This window comes from Sus scrofa, chromosome 6 (assembly GCF_000003025.6).
Source record: "Sus scrofa isolate TJ Tabasco breed Duroc chromosome 6, Sscrofa11.1, whole genome shotgun sequence".
In the NCBI taxonomy this organism is placed as follows: Eukaryota; Metazoa; Chordata; class Mammalia; order Artiodactyla; family Suidae; genus Sus; species Sus scrofa.
The window spans coordinates 70,326,408-70,352,497 of NC_010448.4; the positions used below are offsets into that span (position 1 = coordinate 70,326,408).

General features: G+C 45.9%; 1 protein-coding gene across 3 annotated transcripts in view; it reads left to right on the top strand.

Annotated features, from left to right (window-relative positions):
* Positions 19,382 to 26,090, top strand: part of UBE4B (ubiquitination factor E4B) — a 116,646-nt gene continuing 109,937 nt past the window's right edge. The window contains exon 1 of one of the 3 annotated variants that reach the window (XM_021095312.1): positions 19,382 to 20,143. In XM_021095312.1, coding sequence (XP_020950971.1) covers positions 20,120 to 20,143 — 24 coding nt within the window. In that variant the 5' untranslated portion in view covers positions 19,382 to 20,119. The remainder of the gene's footprint in view (positions 20,144 to 26,090) is intronic. The other 2 variants (XM_021095311.1, XM_021095310.1) reach the window with 2 other exon arrangements.

The window sequence follows — 26,090 nt, forward strand, 5'->3', positions numbered from 1 at the left end:
CTTTGTGGTCAGAGAGATGTCACACAGGCTGCACTGGAAGCCATTTGAATTGTGAGAAAGCTTAGCTTCAATAAACCTGTCCAGGGAGTTCCCGGGTGGCCTAGTGGTTAGGATTTGGCACTTTCAGTGTTGTGGCCCAGGTTCGAATAAATAAATAAACAAATCAGTCCAATGAGTGACTTTTTCTTTCTAAATTTAGTATATCGTCTCCTTATTTTCAGAAATATTTGAAAGCTTTCTAGGTGTATCACTGACACACCAAGGGGCAAGTTGCAATTCCTGCCTTCAAGGTCTGGTGAGGAAAATGGATGAAGCACGTGGTCTGAACCACGGTGAGAAGAATAGGCATCTACGTGAGCTCAGGAGAGACAAGCCTTACATCTGGGGCTGGGCAGGTGATCTTTATTTTTATATGTATTGATTTATTTTTCTTTTTAGGGCCGCAGGTGTGACATATGAAGTTTCCAGGCTGGAGGTCGAATAGGAGCTGCAGCTGCCAGCCACAGCCACAGTAATGCCAGATCCAAACTGCATCTGTGACCGACACCACAGCTCATGGCAACGCTGGATCCTTAACCCACTGAGCGAGGCCAGGGGTCGAACCTGTGTCCTCATGGATACTAGTCAGGTTCATTACCACTGAGCCACAACTGGAATTCCTGGAGGTGATCTTTAAGCTGAGACCTGAAGCACAGGTAAGCAGGAAGCATCCCGAAGCGTCTGAGACAAAATGATAGGAGCAAGTTGGAGGGACCTTTGAGGAACTGAAAAGATTGCTTTAGTTGCAGCAGTCGGTGGCTGGGTGGGGTCGGTGCGGAGACACGGCAGGGCAAACTGGCATGACAGTCAGGGGCCCTGCCAGGAAGAAAAGATTAGTGCACAACTTCTTACGGTGCTTATTTTGGCCCTAGTTACAAAGGGCTCAGAAACTAGCCTCCAGGACGGTGGATTTTGTTTCGGTCAAGGGAGGTCCACCAGGGAGGGCTGCGCGGATTTTTCGGATCCGCTCTTGGAGCGGGGGCTGCCCCGCCCCAGGAGGGAGGGGCCGATGTCCGGGTCCACGCAGAGCGCCCAGCACGGTTCGCAGGAGCCTGAAGTGTGGGAGGGGATCTGCGCTGAGGCTGCTCATTCCCCTCCGTGGCTGCTGGTCCTCGTGTGCCCGGCTCCTCGAGGAACTGGCCCTCTGGGGGAGCAGCAGTGAAACAGACGAAATAGAGGAATAGAGGGGATTCCTGCCGACGCGGGCTCCGCCAGCCTGGGAAGCAGAGGAAGGCTTCTGGAGGGACCGGAGTTTTCTAGGGAATGGTGTGCGCTGCAGAGCCCGCGCCGTCCGAGATGCCCAAGCACGGGGAAGGGGCCGGAGAGCCAGGGAGGAGAGGAACCCCGCCCCACCCCGGGGATGAGCAGTTGCGGGGGGTAGGGGCTTGACCGCTTAAGAGGGGGGACAGCCCGGGATGCTGCAGACGCTGCCGAGCAGCAGGGGAACCCCCTGCGCCCCCTTCTGGACGAGCCTCACATCCTTTTTTCCCCCAACCTCTGGGGAAGGAGGGGGCCCTTGATGTCTTGTCTTTTCCTTGTTTTTTTCTTTCTTCTTTCCTTCTCTTTCTTTCCTTTTCTTTTTTTTTTTTTAAGGGCTGCACCGAAGGCATATGGAGGTTCCCAAGCTAGGGATTGAATCAGAGCTGCAGTCGCGGGTCTACACCGCAGCCACAGCAACACCAGATCCAAGCCGCGTCTTCTACTTACACCACAGCTCAGGGCAACTCAGGATCCTTAACCCACTGAGCGAGGCCAGGGATCGAACCCTCTTCTTCATGGATGCTAGTCGGGTTTGTTAACCGCTGAGCCATGATGGAAACTCCATCTCCCTTTTTGTTTTTAATGGGTTTAAAAAATTATGGTATACTATACATAACATAAAATTACCATTTTAACTATTTTCCAGTTCAGTAGCATTGAGTACAGTTATTTTTTGTGTGTGCAGCTGCCACCACCGTCCATCTCCAGAACTTTTTCATCTTCCCAGATTGAAACTCTGTCCCAATTAAACAGCTCCCCATTCCTCCTCCGCCAGCCTGTGGCAACCTCCATCCTACTTTCTGTTTCTGTGAAGAATTTGATGACGCATATGTGTGGGATCATATATTTGTCCTTTTGTGTCAGGCAAATTTTATGCAGCATGAATCAAGGTTCATTCATGCTGTAGCCTGTGATAAAAGTCCTTCCTTTTGGGAGTTCCCTCTGTGGCTCAGTGGTTAACAAATCCGACTAGGATCTATGAGGATGCAGGTTCGATCCCTGGCCTCGCTCAGCGGGTTAAGGATCCAGTGTTGCCATGAGCTGTGGTGTAGGTCACAGAGGAGACTTGGATCCTGAGTTGCTGTGGCTGTGGTATAGGTCGGCAGCTATAGCTCTGATTCAACCCCTAGCCTGGGAATTTCCATGTGTGGTGGGTGTGGCCCTAAAAAGCAAAAAAAAAAAAAAAAGAGAGAAGTTCCTTCCCTTTAAAGGCTGAATAATATTCCATTGCATTATGCGGATAGACCACACTTTCTGTATCCATTCATCTCTCAATGGACATTTGGGTTGTGTCCACCTTTTGGCAGTTGTGAATAATGCTGCTGTGAACACAGGTGTACAAATATTTGTTCGAGTCCCTGCTTTCTACTCTTTCCAGTACATACAGAAATGGAATTTCTGAGTCATATGGTAATTCTATGTGTACCTTTTTCTTTTCTTTTTTTTTTTTTTTTTTAGGGCCTCACCACAGCATATGGAAGTTCCCAGGCTGGGGTCAAATGAGAGCTGTAGCTGCCAACCTATGCCACAGCCACAGCAACGCAGGATCCAAGCTGAATCTGTGATCTACACCACAGCTCATGGCAACGCCAGATCTTTAACCCACTGAGCAAGGCCAGGGGTCGAACCTGTGTCCTCATGGATGCCAGTCAGATTTGTTTCCACTGAGCCACAACAGGAACTTCTGCGTTTGGCTTTTTGAGGAACTACCAAGTGTGAACCACAACAGCTTTGGCATTTGACATTCTCACCAAAGGTGCACAAGAGTTCCAATTTCTCCACACTGTTACCAACACCTGTTTTCTGTTTTGTTTTGTTTTGTTTTGTTTTGATACTAACCATGCTAATGGGTACATTTAAAACATTGTGGTAGAGTTCCTGTTGTGGCTCAGTGGGTTAAGAACCAGACTAGTATCCATGAGGATTCGGGTTTGATCCCTGGCCTTGCTCAGTGGGTTATGAATTCGGTATTGCCTCAAGCTGCAGCTTAGGTCACAGATGTGGCTCAGATCTGGCATTGCTGTGGCTGTGGTGTAGGCCGGCAGCTATACTTCCAATTCAACCTCTAGCCAGGGAACTTATATATGCTGGGAGTGCAGCCCTAAAAAGACCAAAAAACAACAAAAAAACCCCCAAACCAAAAAAAAAAAACAAAACAAAACAACATTGTGGGAGTTCCCATCATGGCTCAGTGGTAACAAATCTGACTAGTATCCATGAGGACTCGGGTTCGATCTCTGGCCTTGCTCAGTGGGCTAAGGATCTGGCGTTGCCATGAGCTGTGTAGGTTGCAGACATGGCTCAGATTTGGTGTTGCTGTGGCTGTGGTATAGCCCAGAGGATTCAACCCCTAGCCTGGGAATCTCCATATGCAGCAGGTGCAGCCATAAAAGAAAAGGAAAAAAAGTGAATGTCTCAGCTCAGGACATATGTCTTCAGTAGTGAAGATTAAATCTTAGTGGGGAAGGGTACAGAGAAAGATGGAAAAAAATGCTAGTTTACTGAAAGGGAAATTGAAAAAAAAAAGTGATAATAAGAATAAAACATTTATGGAGTTCCTGTTGTGGCTCAGTGGTTAACAAATCCGACTAGGAACCATGAGGTTGCGGGTTTAGTCCCTGCCTTGCTCAGGGGGTTAAGGATCTGGCGTTGCCATGAGCTGTGGTATAGGTCGCAGACCTGGCTCAGATCTTGTGTTGCTGTGGCTGTGGCGTAGGCCGGCGGTTACAGCTCTGATTAGACCCCTAGCCTGGGAACCTCCATATGCCACAGGAGCGGCCCTAGAAAAGGCAAAAAAAAAAAAAAAAGAGCAAAACATTATAATATTTACTATGGGTCTAGCCATGTTCTAAGTACTTTGCATAGATCACGTCATTATCACAATATCACAACATTTGAAACAGGTACTATTCTTATTGCCATTTTATTTTACTTATTTAAAACATTTTTATGGCCACACCCATGGCATATGGAAGTTGCCGGGCCAAGGGTCAAATCAAGGCTGCAACTGAGGCCACAGCCATAGCAACAATGGATCCGAGCCACATCTGTGACCTATGCTGCAGCTTGCCAGATCCTTAACCCCTGAGTGAGGTCAGGGATGGAACTCACATCTTCACAGAGACAACTGTAGGGTCTTTAACCTGCCGAGCCACAATGGGAACTCCCTTATTGCCATCTTATAGATGAGGCAACATAGACAAAAATTGTCTTATATTAAGTACCTTGCCCAAGGTCACAGAGTTTGTAAAATAGGGGAGTCAGAATTCGAAACTGGGGAGTCTGGCTCCAGGGTCTGTACTAGTAAACCCTAGACTCTGCTGCAAATCAGACTTAATGTGGGCCACATAGTGCATCATTTTTTTTTTTTTTTTCCATTTCTTGGGCCACTCCCTCGGCACATGGAGGTTCCCAGGCAAGGGGTCGAATCAGAGCTGTGGCCACCGGCCTATGCCAGAGCCACAGCAACGCGGGATCCGAGCCAGGTCTGCGACCTACACCACAGCTCACGGCAACATTGGATCCTTAACCCACTGAGCAAGGTAAGGGATCGAACCCACAACCTCATGGTTCCTAGTTGGATTCGTTAACCACTGTGCCACGACGGGAACTCCCATAGTGCATCATTTCAGCTTGGCTCAAACTTGCTGCTTTCTAAAACATTGCACCTTTGGAGTTCCCATTGTGGCTCAGCGGTCATGAAGGCCAGCTAATATCCATGACTCGGGTTCAACCCCTGGTCTTGCTCAGTGGGTTAAGGATCTGGCATTGCCATGAGCTGTGGTATAGGTCAAAGACATGCCTTGGATCCTGCCTGGCTGTGGTGTAGGCCGGCAGCTGCAGCTCCCATTGGACCCCTGGCCTGGGAACTTCTGCTGCAGATGTGGCGCTTAAAAGAAACAAGTCAAATGTTGCGCCTTTGTTCCTTTGCTCCCCATGCATGTTTCTGCCCTTACTTCTGCTATCTTGGACACTACAGCATGAGGAGACTGTTTCCATGAAGAAAACATTCAATTACTCATTTCCTTTTTTTCTTTTTTGTCTTTTTAGGGCCACACCCGTGGCATGTGGTGGTTCCCAGGCTAGGGGTTGAATGGGCGCTGCAGCTGCCGGCCTACACCACAGCCACAGCAAAGCTGGATCCTTAACCCACTGAGCGAGGCCAGGGATCGAACCTGCATCCTCATGGATACTAGTCAGGTTCGTTAACCACTGAGCCACGACAGGAATTCCCAATTACTCATTTCTTCATCCCTTCGATACACACTGTGTGCTTACTATGCCCTTGTATGTGCTGTCTGTTTAGAATCCAGGGACATTTAAGTTGCTATTCAGTTAAACTCTGCATATGCCAAGGCTCCATACAAACAGCAGTTTTGTCCCCAATTCCAAGGCACTTGTCCCAAATTCAGATATGTTGGCTTCTAAGTATAGAAGCAAGGTGAGGAAAGAACTTGAGAAAAAGGAAGCTGGAAACACAACTCTCCACCTTTGGAGTTACCTTCTTTCTCAATGCACACCTGGCAGCTTCACTGTGTCATCTCCCAGGATTAGGTGTGACCTAATTAGTTCATAGATTGGGTCGTAAATTAGGTCATAGATCAGGTCAAGATGTGCCAACCAGCTAGGTCAAATCAATAACTTGATTAAGGCCACTATTATATGTCAATTATACCTCAATAAATCTGAAAACTATCTGTTTATTTTGGCCAGGGACTGAACCTATGCCACAGCATTGACCCGAACCCCAGCAGTTACAATACCAGACCCTTAACCTACTGTGCCACCAGGTAACTACCTTTTTTTTTTTTGAAATTAAAACAAACAAACAAGCTCAGTGTTTCTGTGTTGATAAAGAAGCTTCACAAATTTTGACTCTGTCGGGGATCTCAAGCTTTGTTTCTTTTTTTTTTTTTTTTTTTTTTTTTTTTTTTTTTTTTTGGTCTTTTTTTTTTTGCTATTTCTTGGGCCGCTCCCACGGCATATGGAGGTTCCCAGGCTAGGGGTCGAATCGGAGCTATAGCCACCGGCCTACACCAGAGCCACAGCAACGCGGGATCCGAGCCGCGTCTGCAACCTACACCACAGCTCACGGCAACGCCGGATCGTTAACCCACTGAGCAAGGGCAGGGACCAAACCCACAACCTCATGGTTCCTAGTCGGATTCGTTAACCACTGCGCCACAACGGGAACTCCAAGCTTTGTTTCTAAGAAGCACTGAGCAAAGGCGTTCCCGTTGTGGCTCAGCAGAAACGAATCCGACTAGTATCCATGAAGACACAGGTTTGATCCCTGGCTTTGCCCATTGGGTTAAGAGTCTGGAGTTGCTGTGAGCTGTAGTGTAGGTGGCAGACTTGGCTCGGATCTGGTGTTGCTGTGGCTGTGGTGTAGGCCGGCAGTGACAGTTCTGATTCCACCCCTAGCCTGGGAACCTCCACATGCCTTGGGTTCAGCCCTAAAAAGCAAAAAAAAAAAAAAAAAAAAAAAAAAAAAAAAAAAAAAAAAGGGGCACTGAGCAAAGATCTTTCCATGAAATCACTACCAGATATTGGTCCTTCGCCCAAACCAGCTGGAAAGGGTCATCCTTACAAAGGAATACTTCTGTTATCTACACATTCTGGATGCACTTAAAAAAAAAAGAAAAAAAGAAGGAAGAATGAGAGCGTGGGGAGGAAGAGAACTATCATTGCAATTTGGCTTGTACTAAAAATGTGATTTCTTCGACTACAATTCCTGTTAGTGTTTTTTTTTGTTTGTTTGTTTTTTCTTTTTTGGCCTGTGGAGCTTCCAGGCCAGGGATCAGATCCAAGCCACAGTCGTAACCAATGCCGCAGCTGCAGCAACACCAGATCCTTAACCCGATTTGCTGGGCTGGGGATTGAACCTGAGTCCCAGTGTTCCCAAGATGCCACTGGTCATGTTGTGCCACAGCAACAACTCCTTTCTTAATTTTAATAGCTTTATTAAATAGCTAATTTTCAATAGCTTGATTGAATTACCATAAAATTCACCTTTTTTTTTTTTTTTCCTTTTTCTAGGGCCGCACCCACGGCATATGGAGGTTCCCAAACTAGGGGTCTAATCACAGCTATAGCTGCCAGCCTACACCACAGCCACTGCAACATGGGATCCAAGCTGCCTCTGCGACCTACACCACAGCTCACCACAACACCAGATCCTTGACCCACTGAGCGAGGCCAGGGATCGAACCCGCAACCTCATGGTTCCTAGTTGGATTCATTAACCACTGAACCACAACGGGAACTCCAAAATTCACCTATTACATACCATAAAGTTCACCTATTGTAACTGTAGAGTTTGATAATTTTTAGTACATTTATAGTTGTATAACCATCCTTAAAATCCAGTTTCAGAGCACATCCATCATTCCAGAAAGTTCCCTCCACCCTGTTGGCTGACTATTGCTATTTTGTAACCTCTTTGGCATCTCAGGCAGTGAACTCAGTAGATATTTATTTATTTAGGCTGTGCCTGTGGCATGTGTAAGTTCCCAGGCCAGGGATCAAACTCACCCCATAGCAGTAGCCAGAGCCACAGCAGTGACAATGCTGGATCCTTAACCTGATGAGCCACCAGGGAACTCATCTGTAGATATACATATAATAAACACTTTTTATATTCATTTTTGTTTCTGCCCAGGGCAAGAAACTCTACCTTATTTCCCAAGATCTTTTGTTAGGATACAATTTTCCCTAACTGTCCCCATTTCCTTTCTTTTGAAAGGTCTCAGGTTCCCCACAGATAGGTTTGCTTTTGATACAAACAATGCTTTTATTAGTGTTTAATTATATCTTCTGGGTGCAATATTTTGGGCCTTTTGTAGAAGAGTCTTCTTTTTTTTTTTTTTTTTTTTTTTGTCTTTTGTCTTTCTTTTTGTTGTTGTTGTTGTTGCTATTTCTTGGGCTGCTCTCGCGGCATATGGAGGTTCCCAGGCTAGGGGTTGAATCGGAGCTGTAGCCACCGGCCTACGCCAGAGCCACAGCAACTCGGGATCCGAGCTGCGCCTGCAACCTACACCACAGCTCACGGCAACGCCGGATCGTTAACCCACTGAGCAAGGGCAGGGACCGAACCCGCGACCTCATGGTTCCTAGTCGGATTCGTTAACCACTGCGCCACGACGGGAACTCCTGTAGAAGAGTCTTCTAATCAGTAAGTGTAAGCAAACATTGGCTTAGGGTGAAAATACCAGGTATATTCCTAACCTATTTCCCTCCATGAAAATATTTTCTGCGAATACAAAAATCACCAGCTAGAAGTTTACTGGTGGCCTAGGGTCAAAGGATTTGGCATTGTCGTTGCTGTGGCTCAAGTTCAATACCTGGCCCGGGAACTTCCACATGCCTAGGACACAGCCAAATAAAAAATAAATAAAATAAAATATCACCAGCCATAAAAATGACAGGATAATTCTTTTTCTTTTTTTTGCTAGGGGTTGAATCAGAGCTACAGCTGCCAGCCTATGCCACGGCTCTTGGCAACGTTAGATCTTTAACCCACTAAGTGAGGCCAGGGATTGAACCTGTGTCCTCATGGATACCAGTCTGGTTTGGTTCCACTGTGCCACAATGGGAACTCCCATAAATCTTTTTTTTTTTTTTTCTTTTTCTTTTAATGGGGAGTTGTAGATTTACCTCCTGGCTTTGAAAAGGGCTTATCTCAGCCCTGAGAATGATAGACCTGACAGATTATGGCACTGGCAGCCCTGGATCAGTGTCAGTGCCAAGGGACTGTGCCCTGTGCTCATTATTCTTGGAGCTCTTGTAGAGTGAACACTGCAGCTGCCTCCCTCATATCCATTTTATCCTTTTCTCATTTTTTTTCCCTTTTCAGTGGCCCCTGTGGCATGTGGAAATGCCCTGGCCACAGATCGAAGCCAAGCTGCAGCCGCGACCTATGCTGCAGTTGCAGCAATGCCAGATCTTTTTAACCCACTGCACAGGGCCAAAGAGCAATCTGACACCTGTAAAGGGACAATCTGCTCATTAACCCTCTGCAGCGGGAACTCCCTACTCTTTTCCAATTTTTTTTTCTTTGTCTTTTTAGGGCCGTACCCACAGCATATGGAGGTTCCCAAGCTAGGGGTCCAATCGGAGCTGCAGCTGCCGGCTGATGCCAGAGCCACAGCAACGTGGGATCTGAGCAGAGTTTGTGACCGACACCACAGTTCACAGCAACGTGCTGCATCCTTAACCCATTGCTTGAGGCCAGGGCTCGAACCCACATCCTCATGGATACTAGTTGGGTTCGTTATTGCTGAGCCATGATGGGAACCTTTTCTTAAGATTCCACATGTATGTGATATCATGTGATATTTATCTTTGTCTGGCTTGCTTAGTATGACCATCTCTAGGTCCGTTCATGTTGCTGCAAATGGCATTATTTCATTCTTTTTATGGCTGAGTCATATTCCATTGTGTATATATACATATATACCATATCTTTTTTTTTTTTTGATCAAATCATAGCTATAGCTGCTGACCTATACCACAGCCACAGCAACTCAAGATCTGAGCTGAGTCTGTGACCTACACCACAGCTCACGGCAACACCGGATCCTTAATCCACTGAGCGAGGCCAGGGATTGAACTTGTGTCCTCATGGATGCTAGTCAGATTCATGTCCGCTGAGCCACGACAGGAACTCCTCCACCACATCTTCTTTATCTACTCTTCTGTCGATGGACATTTAAGTTCTTTCCATGTCTTGGCTGTTGTAAATAGTGATGGGATGAACATTGGGGTGCATGTATCTTTTTGAAGTATAGATTTTTCTGGATAGTTGCCTGGGAGAGTTGTGTTTGTATTTTCTCTCTCCTTGGCTATAAGTAGCTTATGGGTAGGAGAATAATAGCATGTCTCCCCCACCCCCCCCACCAACTTTTTAGGGCCGTACCTGTGGCACTTAAAATTTCCAGGGCTAGGGATTGAATTGGAACCATAGCTGCAGGCCTACGCCACAGCCACAGCAACGCCAGATCAAGCCACATCCTCAAACCACGCCCTAGTTTGTGGCAATGTGGGATCCTGAACCCACTGAGTTAGGCCAGGGATCAAGTCCACATATCACCATGGGTACTAGTCAGGTTCTTAACCTGCTGAGCCACAATGGGATCCCCAGATTTTTTGTTTGTTTGTTTGTATGTTTTTGGCTGTCCTGTGGCACATGGAGTTCCCAGGCCAGGGATCAGATCCCAGCTGCAGTTTTGACCTGTGCTGCAGCTGTGACACTGCTGGATCCTTAACCCACTGTGCCAGGCCAGGGATCGAACTTGCATACTGGCTCTCCAGAGAAACGGCTGATCCCATTATGCCACAAGGAGAACTCCCCTAGCACATCTTACTCATCAGCTCATCTTTACATCTTGGATAGCACTTTGCCCATCACAGGCTTTCAATAAGTGCTTACCAAATGCATGAACAAATGACAGCCTTAGCAGCACTGGTTTTCTTTCCTGGTTTTGGCAACCACATCTGCTGACTGTGTCAAACAACCCCAGACATTAGGCATAACCATGTAATCCTGTGAAAATAAAATCCTACTCTAAACAAGAGGAATTCTGAGTCCTAAGCCCAAGAGTCGAATAGACAAATTTCAAACAGTTAACTTTTAGAGTCATTATGTCAATCACTGACATTACCTGTGATTAGAGCTGGAAATGACATCTCATGCTCAATAGGGCCTCATAATGCAGTAGGCATTCTTTGGCAGGTCTGCTGTATCACTGTAGGCAAGAAGAAACTTAAAAATGTAAAAAACTGCTATATCAAATCAACAGCAGTAGCAAACAAGATCTAGCTTTTAGAAGGTTTTTTTGTTTGTTTGTTTTGCTTTCTAGGGCCACATATGTGGCACATGGAAATTCCCAGGCTGGGGGTTGAATCGGAGTCATAGCTGCCAGCCTAGACCACAGTCACAGCAATGCAGGATCTGAGCTGCGTCTACGACCTACACCCCAGCTCACTGGGAATGCCAGATCCTTAACCCACTGAGTGAGGCCAGGGATTGAACCTGCAACCTCATGGATACTAATCAGATTCATTACTGATGAGCCACAACAGGAATTCCTTTAGAGGCTTTATGTAAGGAAAAATTGCTATTATTTTCCTTTCAAGAGGAAATAACCCTTTTCCAATTTAAAAGATAAGAATATACTTCTTGGGAGTTCCTGTCGTGGCTCAGTGGTAACAAACCCAACTAGCATCCATGAGGACGAGGGTTCAATCCCTGGCCTCATTCAGTGGGTTAAGGATCTGGCATTACTGTGAGCTGCAGTGTAGGTCACAGGCTCAGCTCGGATCTGGCACTGCTGTGATTGCGGCGTAGGCCGGCAGTTACAGCTCCATTTCATCCCCTATCTGGGAACCTCCACATGCAGTGGGCGTGGCCCTAAAGAAAAAAAAGCATATACTTCTTTGGGAGTTCCCTGGTGGTCTAGTGGTTAGGATTCAGCACTTTGACCACTGCAATTCTGGGTTCAATTTCTAGTCTGGGAACCAAGATCTCATATTAAGCCACTGCACAACATGGCCAAACAAACAAACAAACAAACAAAAACAACCCAAAAAATTTCTTAGAGAGTAAAGGATTCAAAGAAGACATCAGTAGTATAAAGAATCATTGTGGCTCAGTGGTAACACACCTGACTAGTATCCATGAGGACTCAGGTTCAACCCTTGGCCTTGATCAGTGTGGTTAAGGATCCAGCATTGCGTTGCTGTGAGCCATGGTATGAACCAAAGACTCGGCTTGGATCTGAGGTTGCTGTGGCTGTGGTGTAGGCTGGCAGCTTCGGCTCTGATTTTTTTTTTTTTTTTTTGTCTTTTGTCTTTTTAGGGCCACATGTGCGGCATATGGAAGTTTCCAGGCTAGGGGTCGGATCGGAGCTACAGCTGCCAGCCTACACCACAGCCACAGCAATGCCGGATCCTTAACCCACTGAGTGAGGCCAGGGATTGAACCCGAAACCTCATGGTTCCTAGTCAAATTTGTTTCCACTGTGCCACGACGGGAACTCCGCTTCGGCTCTGATTTGACTCTTAGCATAGGAACTTCCATATGCCTCAGGTACAGCCCTTTAAAAAAAAAAAAAAAAAAGTATGCAGAATCTGCTTTTCCCTAAATATTCAAAAATTTCCCCCTTAACCAATAATTCCCATCAACATACAAAATATACTATTATTTCTCCCAATATGAAAAATCAAACGCTCTACCCACTTCTCCCTCCAGTTACTGTCCCTTCCCTGCTCTCTTTTGTCACAAAATGTCTGGAGAGAGTTATCTGTCATTGCATTTTTTTCTTATACACACCCTGATCACGTTCCTGTCCCATTAATCCACCAAAACTGCCTTGAAGGTGACTAAAGAGGTGCTGATTGCGAAATTCAATGGACAATCCCTGTGTCCCTTGACTCTCTGTGTCTGACGGTGCGCTTACGTCATCTATCAGCAGCATGAGAAACAGGAGATCATCATCTCTTTCTTTAAATATTTCGTCCACTCGACTTAACAGATACCACCATCTCCTGGTTTTCTTCCAACTCCAGGCCATTCACTGTCCACTTCTGTCACTGATCCCTTTCCCACTCATGGCTTCTTTTTTTGCCCCCCACCCCCCACCCCGCACCCATGACGTGAAATTCTCAGGCCAGGCATTGAACTCACACCCCAGTAGCAACCTGAGCCCCTGTAGTGACAATGCTGGATCCTTAACCTGCTTCACCACAAGGGATCTCTGCATCTCATGACTTTATTTTTTTCTTTTTCAGGGCCACACCCACGACATATGGAAGTTCCCAGGCTAGGGGTTGAATCAGAGCCACAGCTGCCAGCCTATGCCATAGGCATAGCAATCCCAGATTCCAGCCATGTCTGGGACTTACACTGCAGCTCATGGTAATATTGGATCCTTAACCCACTGAGTGAGGCTAGGGATTGAATCCACGTCGTCATGGATACTAGTCAGGTTCCTTACCACTGAGCCACAATGGGAACTCCGAATCTCATGGCTTAAAATGTCATCAATGCACCAAAGATGTTCAACTGAGGTTTTAAGTCTCGACCTCTCTTCTAAACTCCAGCGCTAGGAGTTCGTGGTGCAGTGGAAACGCATCCGACTAGGAACCATGAGGCTGCAGGTTCGATCCCTCAGTGGGTTAATGATCTGGCGTTGCTGTGGCTGTGGCATAGGCCGGCTGCTGTAGCTACGATTCGACCCCTAGCCTGGGAACAACCTCCATATGCTGCAGGTGCAGCCAAAAAAAGACAAAAAGACAAAAAAAAAAAAAAAAAAAGAGCAAACCCAGGAGAGTGTGTCCTCATGAATGGCAACACAGAGTAGAGAGTTTCAAAAGTACTCACTGTACTGAATGTTTCTGGGAAGGCCGACAAATACTGGACACAGAAATGGAACTGGTTTTGGAGTCCCCATTGTGGCTCAGCGGTAACGAACCTGACTAGTATCCACGAGGACTCAGGTTCAATCCCTGGCCTCTCTCAGTGGGTTAAGGATCTGGCCTTGCTATGTTCCTGTTGTGGCTCAGTGGGTTAAGAACCTGACTAATATCCATGAGGTTGTGGGTTTTATCCCTGGCATTGCTCAGCTGGTTAGGTCTCAGCGATGCATCAGCTGTGGCACAGGTTGTAAATGGGGCTCAGATCTGATCCCTGGCCTGAGAAATCCACATGCTGTGGGGCAGCCAAAAAAAAAAAAAAAGTGAATTCTATGTTAAAAAATCCAAATTTCATAAAACATAAAAGATGAAAGCTAGATAGGACACGGAATTTATCGTGGGTGAACAAATACTCTGGTATAATTTTCAAAATACCACTACTCAGCAAACAAACAACCAATCTTAACTTCTTTTTTTTTTAAATCTTTTGGCCTTTTCTAGGGCTGCTCCTGCAGCATATGGAGGTTCCCAGGCTAGGGGTCCAGTCGGAGCTATAGCCACTGGCCTTCGCCAGACCCACAGCAACATGGGATCCGAGCTGCGTCTTCGACCTATACCACAGTTCACGGTAACGCTGGATCCTTAACCCACTGAGCAAGGCCAGGGATCGAACCCACAACCTCATGATTCCTAGTTGGATTCGTTAACCACTGCGCCACGATGGGAACTCCCAATCTTACATTTCTTGCATACCTATTTTGTGCTATATATTGTGTCCTTGTGATACACAGACAGAGATATTTGTGTGATAGGGAAGAATTCAAGGGAGGCAAGATTCTTAACCATTTTCCCATTTGACTTGGGGAGGCCATTTAATATTAACATTTTCACTGTCCTGAACCACAAAATGGGAAGGATATTTCTTATAATATTTGAATATTCTTTTTTTTTTTTTTTTTTTTTTTGGCTTTTTAGGGCCACATCGACAGCATATGAAAGTTCCCAGGCTAGGGGTCGAATCGGAGCTACAGCTGCCAGCCTACACCACAGCCTCAGCAACACAGGATCCGAGCTGTGTCTGTGACCTACACCGCAGCTCACAGCAATGCCAGATCCTTACCCCACTGAGTGAGGCCAGGGATGGAACCTACATCCTCATGGACACTAGTTGAATTCCTTTCCTACTGAACCAAGGTGGAAACTCCTATTTGAATATTCTTATGGAGGGGATTTTTGTGTGTCTCCCCTGGAGGTCATATGTTGAAACACCCTCCCTAACTGATGGTATTTCATCCGGGAGGTAATTAGGATTAGATGAGGTAATAAGGGTGGGGACACTTGCGAATGAGATTAGTGCCATTATAAGAGTTTATAGAGAGCATGCTTGTCCTCTCTGTTCACAGTCATATGAGAATACAAGAAATGGTAGTGTGCACTCTGAAGAGGGCGTTCACCATGCTGGCAACCTGAGCTCAGACTTTTTTTTTTTTTTGCTTTTGAGGGCATATGGAGGTTCCCAGGCTAGGGATCCAATCAGAGCTACAGCTGCCGGCCACAACCACAGCCACAGCCTCTCAGGATCTGAGCCATGTCTGTGACCTACATCACAGCTCACGGCAACACCAGATCCTTACCCCACTGAGGGAGGCCAGGGATTGAACCTGAAACCTCATGGTTCCTAGTCAGATTCGTTTCTGCTGTGCCATGACGGGAATGCCTGATCTCGGACTTTGAGTCTCCAGAACTGAGAAATTTCTATTGTTTATCAATCACTCCGTCTATGGTGTTCTATTATTGCAGCCCAAACTGACTCAAGACAAATAATAAGTGATTTACTATGCCTTGTGAAAGTGAATGTATTACATCAAAAGCACAAGTGACAAAAGACAAAAAATGGATAAACTGGACCATATTAAAATAAAGAATTTTGCGCTGCAAATGATACTATGAAGAAAGTGAAATACAACCCACAGAATGGGATATTTGTAAATTAAATATTTGATAAGGGGCTAGTATAAGAGCATATAAAGGATTCTTACAACTCAATAATAAAAAGACTCATAAAACTAAATATAGAACTACCATATGACCCAGCAATTCCACTCTTGGTCATATATTCAGACAAAACTTTCCTTGAAAAAGACACATGCACCTCTCTGTTTATTGCAGCACTATTCAAAAGAGCCAAGACATGGAAACAACCTAAATGTCCATTGACAGATGACTGGATTAAGAAGATATGGTATATATACACAATGGAATACTACTCAGCCATAAAAAAGAACAAAATAATGCCATTTGCAGCAACATGCATGAAACTAGAGACTCTCATACTAAGTGAGGTAAGTCAGAAAAAGACAAATCCCATATGATATCACATATCTGGAATCTAATATATAGCACAAATAAACCTTTCCACAGAAAAGAAACTCATGGACTTGGAGAATAGACTTGTGGTTGTCAAGGGGAAGGGTGAGGGAGTGGGGTGGCCTGGGAATCTGGGGTTAATAGGTGCAAACTATTGCATTTAGAATGGATAAGCAATGAGATCCTGCTGTTTAGCACTGGGAACTATATCTAGTCAGTTGTGCTGGAGCATGATGGAACATAATGTGAGAAAAAGGAATGTCTACATGTATGTGTGACTGGGTCACCTTGCTATACAGTATAAAATTGACAGAACACTATAAACCAGCTGTAATGGAAAAAAAATCATTTAAAAAAACTAAAGGAATTCCTGTCATGGCACAGTGGAAACAAATCTGACTAGGAACCATGAGGTTGCAGGTTTGATCCCAGCCTTGCTCAGTGGGTTAAGGGTCTGGCATCGCCGTGAGCTGTGGTGTAGGTCGCAGAAGCAGCTCGGATCCCTAGTTGCTGTGGCTCTGGCGTAGGCCAGCAGCCATAGCTCTGATTAGACCCCTAGCCTGGGAACCTCCATATGCCCGTGGGCGTGGCCCTAAAAGGACAAAAGACCAAAATAAACAAACAATAAAAAGACAACCCCATTAAAAAAATGACCAAAGGATCTGAATAGATTTTTGTCCAAAGAGGGTATATAAATGGCTAATGAGCACATGGAAAGATGCTGAACATCGTTAGCTCTCAGAGAAACAAAACCACAAACCTAAAATGAGATATCACTTCACATCTACGCGACTGTGGCTATGTTAAAAAAAAACGCTAACAAGTGCTGGTAAGGACTCTGGAGAAACTGGAGCCCTCATACTTTGCTGGTGGAATGTACAATTGTGAAGCTGCTTTGGGAAAGAGTGCCAGTTACTTGAAAAGTGAAACATATAACCCAGAAATTCTCCTCCTAGGTATGTACCCAAAAGAAATTAAAACACGTGTCCACACAGAAAGTTACACAGTAATGTTTACAGCAGCATTCTTCCTAATAGTCAAACGACAGAAACCACCAAAATGTCTCTGCACAACGCATGGTATGTCCATACAATGGAATATTACTTGGCATTAGAGAAACGATGTACTGATATTTTACTATAATGTGGATAAATCTTGAACACATAAGCTGAGTCAAAGCAGCTAGAGACAAAAAAAAAAAAAAAAAAAAAAATCACATAGGGGAGGATTCCAGTGACGTGACATGTCCAGAGTAGGTAAATCCATAGAAACAGGAAGAAGATCAGGGGTTGCCCCCAGGGAGAGGAGGGGAGGAAGGGGAGTGACTGTTAATAGGCTTAGGCTTTCTTTGTGGGGTAAGAAATGTTCTTGAATTTAGTGGTGATGGTTGAATAACTGTGAATATCTTAAGACCATTGTACACTTTAAACGTGTAAATTGTATGTTACGTGAATAATACAGCAATGATCACATTTTTAAAAAGAAGTAAATGTATTAACATCAGTGTTACCAGGAGTCTAAAGTCTGGCTCACACAGGAGTTCCCTTTGTGGCTCAGTGGTTAACGAATCCAACTAGGAACCATGAGGTTGTGGGTTCGATCCCTGGCCTCGCTCAGTGGGTTAAGGATCTGGCATTGCCGTGAGCTGACACGGCTCAGATCTGGCATTGCTATGGCTCTGGCATAGGCCATCAATCTACAGCTCCGATTTGACCCCTAGCCTGGGAACCTCTAAATGTTGCAGGAGCAGCCCTAGAAAAGGCAAAACGACAAAAAAAAAAAAAAAAAAAGTCTGGCTTACACAGAATTCCCTTCCTGGAGAGCGGAAAGCCAGCAGTGCTTTAATTTTACTTACAAATCCCTTACATATCTAGCTGTCATGTTACTATTTGAAGTAAGGAGAAAAAAATTGTGACTTTTAATTCTGGAATGCAATCTTTACGATTATGGGTAAGTCAATGAGCCCATTCAGTATGTTCTTCTTCATATGTGGCAAAATCTGGAATTTCATGATATTGTTATGTTGATCGCTCTATTTAGATCTGTATGTTTTAAACGTGATTGCATTCTTCAGAGAACAGATTGGTGGCTGCCAGAGAGGGGTAGTGGGTGGGCAAAAGGTACAAGCTTCCATTTGTCAGTCCTGGGGATGTAATCTACAGCACAGGGACCACAGTTAACAATACTGTATTGTACATTCGAAGGTTGCTAATAGAATAATTCTTGGTGATGTCGAATTTTTTTTATCTTTTTTTTTTTTTTCTTTAAGGCCCCATCCGTGGCATATGGAGGGTCCCAGGCCAGGGGTCAGACCGGAGCTGTAGCCTTCGGCCTACACCACAGCCAGAGCAAGGCAGGATCCGAGGTATGTCTCTAACCTACGCCACAGCTCAGGGCATCGCGCTCGGATCCTTAATTCACTGAGTGAGACCGGGGATCGAACTTGTGTCCTCATGGATACTAGTCAGATTCGGTTCCACTAGGCCATGACGGGGAACTCCCAAATTTTGCCAGCATTTTGGGACGCACTTGAAAAAAAAAATCAGAAACTATCTCTGATAGGACAATAATAAGTTGCCCCTGTGGCACAACAGGATCTGCGGTGTCTGGAGAGCACTGGGACGCAGGTTCGATCCCTAACCTGCACCTCAACCATGGGTGAGCTCTGACCCTGGCCCAGGAACTCCACATGCCAGCGGGGCGGTCGAAAAAATAAAATATAAAGAAACAAAAGGACAATTATGAAAGAAAGTTCTACTTGGGTCAGAGTTTTCTTCTAAATGGGCTTTGTTTGTGGAGGTAGAAGAGTGTACGTAGAAAGGTTTTTCAGAATGTGAGCGGTCTGGCAGAGTACGCTCCTCCGAGAAAGGAGGCGTTTTCTGTTTTATTTCATTTCGCCTGCATCGTGGAGGGAAGTGGCCTTTTTGAGTCGCTAGAAAGGAGCGTCTGGGAACAACGGAGGCGCTGTAGGACCTAGTCGCGGGCGGGCGTCCCCTCCTGGCCACCCCTCCCGGCGTGGGTGCGTGTGCTCGCTCCCCGCGGCCGCCAGCCCGCGCGGTCCTCCAGGGGACCTACCGGGGCCCTGCCGGCCTCGCCCGCCGCCCGCGCCGTCGCCATGGCAGCGCGCCGCCCCGCCCCCCGCGCTCCGCCCGCCCCCAGCCCGCGGCCCCGCTCGCCCCTCCCCCGCCCCGCGCGGCGGCGGGGAAGAGGGTGGGGCGGGGGCGGGAGGAGATGCAGGCGAGAGGAAATCGGCGGCGCGCCGCCCGCGGCCCATTGGCTGCCTCGTCTTGGGGCCAGAAGCCCCGCCTCCCTGGCGGGATCACGTGATCCCTTTCAAAGATGGCCGCCCTGTTGTTTTGATGAATAATACTTGGTGGGGCGAGGGGGTAAGAGTAGGGGTGGAGGGGTAGGAGGTTTTACTCTTCCAGCCCGAGCATCGCGAGTCCAGTCCACCCCTCCCCCCTGCCCGGGCTCTGGCGTGGAGGCGGGGCGTGGCCGGCCTGCTTTGGGAGGGGAGGAGCTTCCCTCGTCAGTGCTGGGCTCTGCCTGGGCGGCTCTGGGGTCGCCTTACCTCGGGGCACCCACTCTGCAGTTGAACTGTTCCCGCCAGGGGCAAAGGGTGGGTAGGAGAGCAAGATCTGCGGTGGGAAGATCCGCTGCCGCGCCACCACCCCGAAGACACAGCAGGCTTCGAGCGCGAGGCGAGCTGGAGACCGAGCTCGCTAGTCTGGGTAACCTGGGAAGCAGAGGGTAATAAGTGGCGCCTTAAGATAACCCTGTAGCAGCAGCAGTGGCAGTCAGAGGAGGCTGCTCGGGGATAAGCAGCTGTAGGAGTCTCTGGGGCGATTGGAGTGACTGACGCCAAGGCATTTCAGTGCCTCTCGTGTTCTTATTTTTTAACCTCTGACTATGCAATTCTGAAACCTCCCCCATTCGGGGGACCAGACAGCCCGAAAGACACCTTCCACTCTCCTCCCGCCCTGGTCTCAAAGAACAGAAGGATCTCTCCGTAACGCCTTTCACCATTAAGAGGAAAGCGATGGAGGAGCTGAGCGCTGATGAGGTGAGGAGGTTGGGGGACACATTGGGAGATGAGTTGGCCAACTCTCTGGCGTTTCGGATAGGGAGGAGATTGCGCCAGTGGTGCCTGGCCTTTGGGCAGGAATGGAGATGACATTTTCCAAGAATAAAATGAGTCCCTGAGAGGATCTCTGGTTGTATTCGCTTGTATTCCTTTGCCTTCTTTTTTCATCCTGAACTCCTTTTGCTTGTTTTCGAGTCTTTTAGGGTCTAAAGAAGGGGAGAGCATATTGAGCCTTTCATTCCTCTCTCAGGGTGTTTAAGCAGGAAAGGCTAGATTTACATCAAGTTGTGCGTGTGTCTGTGCGCGCTCGCGCTGGCGCTGGCCCTCGCGCGCGCGCGCCGTACTGCAGAGATTTAAAGAATAATTTTGGATGGAATCAATGCATGGGTGTATGTTTTTGAAAGATTTGAAATCCCGAGTTTTTATGGCCATTTCATCGTAGAAGTTAATTAAACATTACATTTGTGTTTGGGGGTGACCTACAGATTTCTTTGATGTTGAACGCAATACATTTCTTCTCAATAGCTTAGTCAATTACAGTTAAATTCTAGCATTTTAACAGACCGCTGACTTCTGGCTTACTTCTCTTTCATTCTGCTTTCTTCTAGTTTTTGTCCCTTTCAAACTTGTGTTATGCTGTTGCAGACACCAAACAGGAAGCACATGACTTTGTGGACCCCCTCATTATTATTTCAGAAAGGAGTCTTCGCATCCCCTTCTTGATGTGTTCAAGATAATTTAATAATAATCATTAAAAACAGTGGCATTTAGGCTACAAGGAATTTCCTGTGCCTCTGTTGACTTTTCCCTTCATTTTTACACATTGGGATCTTGCCTTTCAGGACCCTGCTGGCCTTACTCTCTTCAGCCTACCATTTCTTCCTCTGGTTCATGTACAATTTCCCTACAGTATCATGAAGGTAGTCATCCATTAGGTTGGTTGTGCTATAAAACTTCCATGCTTCAGTTTTAGCTACAGAGTAATTGATGTGTTTACCTGGGAACAAATTCTCCAGGGATGAGTCAGGCAAGTGGTGGGTTAGGGGTCACATAGGAAGGGTAGCAAATCATTTTTTTGGTTTTGATACCTGGTTGTGTTTGGAAAGTCAGGATCGCCCGTTTGGTGTTACTGACTTTGTTTTCTAAATACATCAATAATGTAATCTTAAACTAGGAAATATCGTACGGTTTCTTTCAGTGAGGACCTATCAGGAGATTCCCCTTAGAGGCACTTTGTTTTATGTGGTGCTTTTAAAAAGTTCTTTTATGTAGTACTTTTAAAAACTACACCTCCATTTTTCCTTTAATATTAATCCTAACAGTTCTTTTCTCTTCAGTCAAAGAGTTTTTTAGTAGTCCATTATGTGCAGAGATAACTTTTTTTTGTTTATGTTCTCTAAATTGTTTCTGGTTTAGAAATTTTTTCACACGAGTTTTCACCAAGAAATTATTTTCAAACCATTAAAGCATACAGACCAGTTAAAGATGCGTGTAATCTGAACTGCCTGTTTCCTTTACCCAGTCCATGAGGAAGGTCTTGACTCTTTTTTGGACCATATATGGAACATATGTAATCATTGTGGCAGAGACAGACATTTTTCAAGGTCAACAGAATAGTAAAATAAATGTGAAGAATTGATTTCACTAATATAAGATCAATATAAAATTATATTCCACAAATTAGTCTGAACACAAAGAGACAGTTCAATAACTGGTGATTTTACTCTCAGCAGAATCTACAACTCATCTTTTTAGGGAAAGTTTTCCTTAAGCTTTTTTTTTTTTTTTTAAATCCATTTTCTTAATTCTGGGATAAGATGAGTAGTTCTCCACAGATATTTCCAAAACTTTTTTGGCTTTCGTACTGTTCCTCTTTTGGTGGAAATGTGGCACAGATGTGGTAGGTGGTTCCACTTTTGGTGGAAATGTGGCACAGATGTGGTAGGTGGTGTTCATATGCATATGCGGTTAGAACAATAATCCATTTATATTATTAAAAATTCAGACATACCTTTCAAGGTGAAAACAGTCAAGACAGTGACTTTCAGTCTAAATTAGGAAATTAGATAAGGCAGAGCTTCAGATTTTAGCAAAATGGAAATGTACGAGAATAGAGCTTATGAAAAGAAGAGGCCCCTATAACCAGGCTTGTCGCTTTAGAAGATTTAACGTAATGGGTACTTTTTGGTCCCTCTCCCCGATCACCTTGAATTCTTAAACTTTTCTTCTCTTGTGCTTTTTGAGAATTTCTTTCACTTCACTGTTGTTTACATAGCACATCACAGGGGTTCCTTTGCTCCGAGACTAAGTTTATTCTCTCCCGAAACCTGTGTTCCAAGGCATCATTATTTATGTAACATTCACAACCCTGCTCTTGTGTTATTTTTTATATGCCAAAATGATGTGTGGGCTGGGCAGGTATTTCAAACTGATTTTCCACTTCGGTGGTAAGGTGTTTGCATTAAAATGATCTTTTTTCTCTTCTCTCTTTTTTTCTTTTCTTTTTTCTTTTTTTTCCAAAGTCTTTGTGACCTAGTTCATCTTTAAGACAGCTGGCTGGGATTCAGGGTGTGGTCAAGGTTTTAGAAGAATGTTGTCTTCTTTCCTAAAGGCAGAATATGTGACCTTGGACTTCTTATTAGTGTTCTTTCAATGGAAAGAGGCCGATATTTCTTCACAGCACTCGAAGCCTGCTCTGTGCCAGGCACTTTACAGTGTTATCTCATTTGATAGGACAGGACAGTCTAGGAAGTCCTTAAATTTTCCTTGTTTTATAGGTGAATCAGCTGAGATTTCGGTTAAGTAACTTATTCACAGTGACCTGGCTTAAAAGGGGCAGAATTGGAATTCACACCCAGGGTTTCTGACCTAAAAGCTCTTTTTAGTGCATTTTACTGCTTAACAACTGGCAATAAACTCACCACAGCTTCTGTATAAATATCCTACTAACACGCTTAATCTGCATAGTTATTTTGTAGAAGTGCTGTTTTTCATGAATGTATTCATGGTGTGATTATAGTCTTTGGTACTGACTCTCATCCATCCCTCCAAAATCATTCACTCAACAATCATTTTTATTTTTTTAATTTTTAAATTTTGTTTATTTTTAATTTTTATTTATTTATTTATTTTTGGTCTCTTGTCCTTTTTAGGGCTGCACCTGAGGCATATGGAGGTTCTCAGCTCAGGGGTCTAGTCGAAGCTGTAGCCACCCGCCTGCTCCAGAGCCACGGCAATGCCAGATCTGAGCCGTGTCTGTGACCTACACCACAGCTCAGGGCAACGTCAGATCCTTAACCCCCTGAGTGAGGCCAGGGATCGAACCCGAGACCTCATGGTTCCTAGTCGGATTTGTTTCCACTGTGCCACAACAGGAACTCCTTGTTTATTTTTTATTACTATTTTTTTTTTAGGTCTGTACCGCGGCATAGGCAAGTTCCCGGGCTAGGGGTCAAATCAGAGTTACAGCTGCTGGCCTGTGCCACAACCACAGCCACGCCAGATCCAAGCCACGTCTGCAACCTGTACCTCAGCTCATGGCAGTGCTGGATCCTTAAGCTCCTGAGCAAGGCCAGGGATGGAACCCAAGTCCTCATGGATCCTAGTTGGGTTTGTTATCCCTGAGCCATGACAGGAACTCCCAACAAACATTTTTTAAAAAGATGCTGTGTGTGGAGTTTCTTGATAGCTCAGTGGGTTAAGGATCAGGCATTGTCATTACTGTGGCTTGGGTTGCTGCTGTGGCACAGGTTCCATGCCTGGCCTGGGAAAAAGCAAGATGCTGTGTATCCCCAGCAGTGTGTTAGGTTCGGAGAAACACCGTCTTTTTTCCTAAGGAAATTAATTAACTGGAGTTGTGGGAGGGTAGAGATGGAGGTGGCTGGGAGTCCAGCGCTTCCAGTACTGGGTGCTAAGAGCATTGTGGCCATGTGCACAAGACAGCAAGAGAAACAAGAAGGGACCCTGGTGGGGTAGTGTCTTACTGAAGACTTTCCAGAAAAAGTGATGCTTATGCTAAGCAGTACTTGTCAGGTGAGGGGCTCTTGGGAACTAGGGAGCTCAGGAAACCTCGAGAAATAGCGAGGCTGGAGACAGGATTTGCCTGGGCGGGGGGCTACAGGTAGGCAGTCATCAGATCTCAGAGGGTTTTCAGAAATGCTTAGGAGCTTGAACTTCCTCACTAAAACTGAGAAGACTGAGGGATTAGGCATCAGAAAGATGACCGGCAGGGGTGTAGGAAGACGGTGGATTGGAAGAAGGTGGCTGCAGGCCAGCAGGTTAGGGGGATGCTGTTGCTGTCGAGGAGCCAGGCGGTGGTGACTGCACTAAGGCGCTGGCCGTGGGAGTGTAGGAGGGCAGACACCAGAAATATTGAGGATTTAAATCTAAGTTAACCCACTGCACATGATCAGTTTAATGTGAGGGAGGTGGAGGCAAGGGAGGAGGAGAGAAAAAGCTGCCTCCTTGATTCCTAGTTTGGGAGAAGGATGGATTGGAGGAGAGGAAGGGAATTCCAGAAAGGAGCTGATTTTGGAGAAAGCAGATGAGTTTGGGCCACTGAAAGATGTGCCAACATAGAGATGCCCCGGCCTTTTATTCTAACATCTTTTCTGACCTTGTCTTCCTTTGCATCAGGCCTCAAGACCCAAGCTCACCACCCTCATAGATTGTTGCTACTGCTCACTTGATTGATTGATTGATTGATTGCCCACAAGGAAGTTCCTGGGCCAGGGGTCAGACCTGCGCCACAGCAGTGATAATGCTGGATCCTTAACCTGCTAGGCCATCAGGGAACTCCCAGGCTACCACTCAATTTATTTTTCAGCTTTTTAGGGCTACACCATGGCACATGGAGGTTCCCGGGCTAGGGGTTGAATCGGACCTACAGCTGCTGGCCTATGCCACAGCCTCAGCAGTGCCACATCAGAGCCATGTTTTCGACCTAACACCACAGCTCAGGGCAACATCGAATCCTTAACCTGCTGAGCAGGGCCAGGGATTGAACCGGCAACCTCATGGTTCCTAGTCAGATTCGTTTCTGCTGCACCACAACGGGAACTCCCTGCCACTCAATTTATAACCAGAATCCTTCTTCCTCAAGCATGGTAGGAAAGTTGGACATTGCCTCCCAGGCCCCTTCTCCACTCCTTTTTGTTTATTTTAGCCGAGAGAGAGAGAAGGGTAATGATATTAGCTGGTATTTGTGAAGCTCTCAATATGTGCTAAGGAAGCACTTCAATTTGCTTAGCAAGGTTGGTATCAATATCCGACCTTTTCTTTACAGATAAGAAAATGGGGGCTAATAGAAAGTAGGTAGCTTGCCAAAAGGTGCACAAGTAGGAAGTGGTAGGACCTGAAATTGAATCCAGAGTTTAATTTCAGAGTTCTTAATTCCTTTACTATAGATTATTCCAGACTGAGCAAGGTGTAATGGTTACGGCGTTTCTGTTGTCCTTTTTGAGACGCGGACTAGGTATTGCTGGGGGGGCTCATCAGATAGCCCTGTGCTCTTTCAGGGGAGGAGGATAGACTTCGGACAAGGGGCCCTTGGGTCTTCAGGCCTTTGCTCAGTGCAGAGTCTTTTCCCACAAAGTGCTTGTGGTGTGTCTAGGTAGAGACAGCTTCCTATCGCAGCTCCTTCTGTGATAGTTACTGTTTATTTGCTGCCGCTGGAGCCTTGCTTGTATGAGCTCCATTCTCGTAGGAGAAAACATGATAAATACGTAAACCTGAGATATCATGTAGTGATAAGTACCATGAAGAAAAATACCAACATGGGCTATAAAGGGATAGAGAGCCATGAAGGTGCAAGGAGTATGTATATTTTTTTTCTTTTTTGGTCTTTATAGGGCTGCACCGGTGACATATGGAGGTTCCCAGGCTAGGGGTCTGATCAGAGCTGCAGCTGCTGGCCTACACCACAGCC